The sequence below is a fragment of the Solanum pennellii genome, chromosome 5 (assembly GCF_001406875.1).
Source record: "Solanum pennellii chromosome 5, SPENNV200".
Lineage (NCBI taxonomy): Eukaryota > Viridiplantae > Streptophyta > Magnoliopsida > Solanales > Solanaceae > Solanum > Solanum pennellii.
The window spans coordinates 76,417,655-76,421,196 of NC_028641.1; the positions used below are offsets into that span (position 1 = coordinate 76,417,655).

The 3,542-nt window shown below is 31.1% G+C and overlaps 1 protein-coding gene across 1 annotated transcript; it reads right to left on the reverse strand.

Annotated features, from left to right (window-relative positions):
- Positions 1 to 6: 6 nt before the first annotated feature.
- Positions 7 to 1,474, reverse strand: LOC107018823. Its single transcript, XM_015219406.2, has one exon. The coding sequence runs from the start codon at positions 942 to 944 to the stop codon at positions 42 to 44; it is 903 nt and encodes a 300-aa protein (XP_015074892.1). The 5' UTR covers positions 945 to 1,474; the 3' UTR covers positions 7 to 41.
- Positions 1,475 to 3,542: the final 2,068 nt, after the last annotated feature.

The following is a 3,542-nucleotide window of genomic DNA, read 5'->3' on the forward strand; positions in this document are numbered from 1 at the left end:
GGGTAGGGGGTTTGGGGTGGGGGGTGGGGATGAAACAAAATTTACTCTTGTTGGTTCACCTGTTGGATTGGAGGTGAAGAAGCTAAAGGTAGTACTTGTGAAGAACTTGATGAGTGTTGTACATGATGTTGATCAAGTTGCACCTCTCTGTTTTTAGGGAAAATGAGTGTAATGAATGGTCCACTATTCTCCTCATGATCTTTAGACATCTTTGAACTTGATGAAACTTCAAGATTTTGATCAAATCTTCTACAAAACTTGTCTTCTGCATCTCTCAAGAATTGAAATGTTGGTGGTGGTGAAGAATTAGACCTTATAAACTTATTAAACTCAGCATCACTTGCTGATTCAAGAAAAGGGTTGAAACTAAAACCATTTTTTGACATAACAATAGGGCTTAAAGGTGGAGTAAAACAAGAAGGTGAAGCAAGTGGTGTTAAAAAAGGAGTTTCAACATTTAGACATAAATCACTCAAACTTCTAGTTCTTGATCCTTTTCTACTCTTGGATTTACCATCTTCAGACTCTAAATCCTCTTTAGTTTCCTCTTTGATAGTAAATAAAAATCTTGGTGGTCCACAAAGTCCCATAAACTCATCATCCATTGTGTCATCTCCAAAGGGTTTGAACCAAAAATCACTACTTGAATCCACATTTGACCCAAGTTGAAGTTGTGTTGGTTCATGGACTAATTGTGTATCAGATGAACAAATTTCTTGGGATTTTAAAGCATTGGAGGGAGTCAAAGAAGTTGTTGAAGGTTTACCACAAAACATAAAACAAAACTCTCTTGCTTTGCTACTATTGCTATAACCATCTTCAAGATTTGTTTTAAGAATCCTATTTTTCCACCATAACAAGTAGTAAAGCTCAGCAATAAGAGCTAACAAGAGACAACCAAATACCACACTTAAAGCAAGTCCCACTGAGCTTAAAGATTTCATCTTTACATCTATTTGAACCAAAATCAAGAAACACAAAATAAAAATCCAATCTTTCACCTCAAAGATTTCATCTTTTTACATCTATTTGAACCAAAATTCAAGAAAACTTAAAAAGACACAAAAATAAAAACCCAATCTTTATACCTAATTGAACAAAAAATCAAGAAACTAAAAAGACACAATAAAAATCCAATCTTTCACCTCAAAGATTTCATTTTTACATCAATTTGAACCAAAATCAAGAAACTAAAGACACAAAATAAAAATCCAATCTTTCACCTCAAGATCTTTGCTTTGAATGAAGAATTGGTTCAGAGAGAAAAAAAACAGATGGAGACTGGTAGTTTTCTTTAGTGAAACTATAGTGAAAGCAAGAAAACAAATTCAAACCAACAATTATTAAAGAAAAGGACTAAAAAGTAAGAAAAGATTTTGCCTTTTTGCTGATCATCAACTTATTGAATGATGATAGACATGTTATAGAGAAAAAAACAACAAAGGTTTATTACTAAAACACCCATGGAATCTAAGTTAGCAGATGTGGACACTCATTAACTTTAGTTTTTTTAATTAGAGAACTAATAAAGCTGATTTTGGGGTGTTTATTTAATTAGAGTAGTTTTTATTTTTAAGGTAAATCTTAACTAAAGAATCGACAAGAGGGTTGCTCGGATGGTAATCACTCCCCATTTCTCAGCGTGAGGTCATGAGTTTGAGTCCCTAAAAAAGCAAAAAAAAAGAAGTAGAAGCACCTAGAAAGAGACTAACAAAAGAACGTCTTTTGGTTTTAATAATATTGATTCTTGCTAGAGATTTAAATGTCAGCGAATAAATATAGGAAACTTGAAGTACTTAAATAAAATGACATGATTCATAAAGATTCACATATCTTACTCAATTTGCTTAGAATCGAGTCATGATGTTATTTTTCATAATAGTGATTTTGCACGCATTTAATGTTCTATAAAATATATATACTACCTCATATATCTGAATAGATATCAAATAACTTTTATCGCTAGGCAAACTAAAAAGATATACTAATATTTCTCATCTCTATTGTAATTTTGAACTCCTATCTCCCATAACTACTACTTACTTCATTAATCATTATCTCACACATTCATTGAATTCAAATGAGTATTAAGAGTGAGGATTGGAGAGAGTGGGAAAAAAGTAGGTAAAAACCATTGTATAGTTTCTCTTATTTTTGGTACAATTTGAGAAAAATTTGTCTAATTTATAACTTTATAATAGTTAGGTCACATCTCTCTAGAGATGTTCACATGGGCTCACTTAGAAAAGTGCCCTATCTTTCATCAATAGTCTCTCTTTATTCCCCTTTCCTTTTGCCATTTTGTTCACCCCTCATTTTCCTCATCCCTCTTTCTTTGTTTTCTTTTGTTTTTCAATTTGCGCAATATTCGTTTTGAGCCTCAATTAATTTAGATTTATATTATAAAGTCTTGCTTTGAAGGTAAAACGCTTTCTGTCAATGACGATTTCATTCTCAACTCAAAGTCATAACTTTTAATAAGAATAGAGGAGTAATTATACCCGCGCCACACTTATAGTTGGGAGTAGCTATTCTAGTTCATTTACATAGTGTTTGAAAAAAATTATGAGGTCAAGTTATATATAGGTAAAAATGCTAGGGTTTTTGACAAATCTTCAACTTGTATAGCAAATATAACATATACTATACTTTAAAAATAGGGTAGAAAAGGATGATAATACTAAAGTGGGGAACATTGTTTTCATTATTGGGCTCTACCTAAAAGGAAATTTACAAGAATATATCTATTTCTTATATGTGAGGATAGTTTTATCATTTTTTAAAAAAATTATCGACGAACAAAATTTGTCACCAACTTATAATATTGTTGCAACTTAATTAGCTATGAAATGTTATCCACCTCTAACTTTAACTCAAACGTCGCTTCCTTCTTTTTCTTCTTTTCGTGGGACATGCCTTGAAAATATAGCGTTATTAATTCTATACTTCCATTGAAATAATTTAATATCATGAATTATATGTTATCTTTCAAAGACTAATTAACCTAAATAGTTGCTAGGTCGATCACCTAATTACTTAAACTAAAAAAAATTAACAAATTTATAATATAGGTCTAATATATATTTAGTCAAGAATCTATGTATATCGATTAGGAAAAATAAACTATCAATAATTTGGTCAATTATTTGGGTAAAAATCCTATTTCTAAATCTACTACACCTAACATAAGCTATTTTTGGTAGGGGTCTTTTACTTAAGTGTTGCACCATTTATAACACTCATTAAAATGGGACATGTAGGGTGCGTTTGGTACGAAGGAAAATGTTTTCCTAGAAAATGTTTTCTTGAAAAACAAATAGATTCTGGACTTATTTTCTCATGTTTGGTTGGTGCGTAGAAAATATTTTTCGAAAATGATTTTGTGTTTGATTTATTAATGAAAAATGTTTTTAATAGACATCTTTTATTTTTACTAGAGTGGAAAATAATTTATGAAATTGAAAATATTTTTTAAAAACAATTTTTATTTGGGTGGTGGTGGGGGTGGGGAGTGGGTGAGGGCAGGGGGCAGGGGTAGGAGT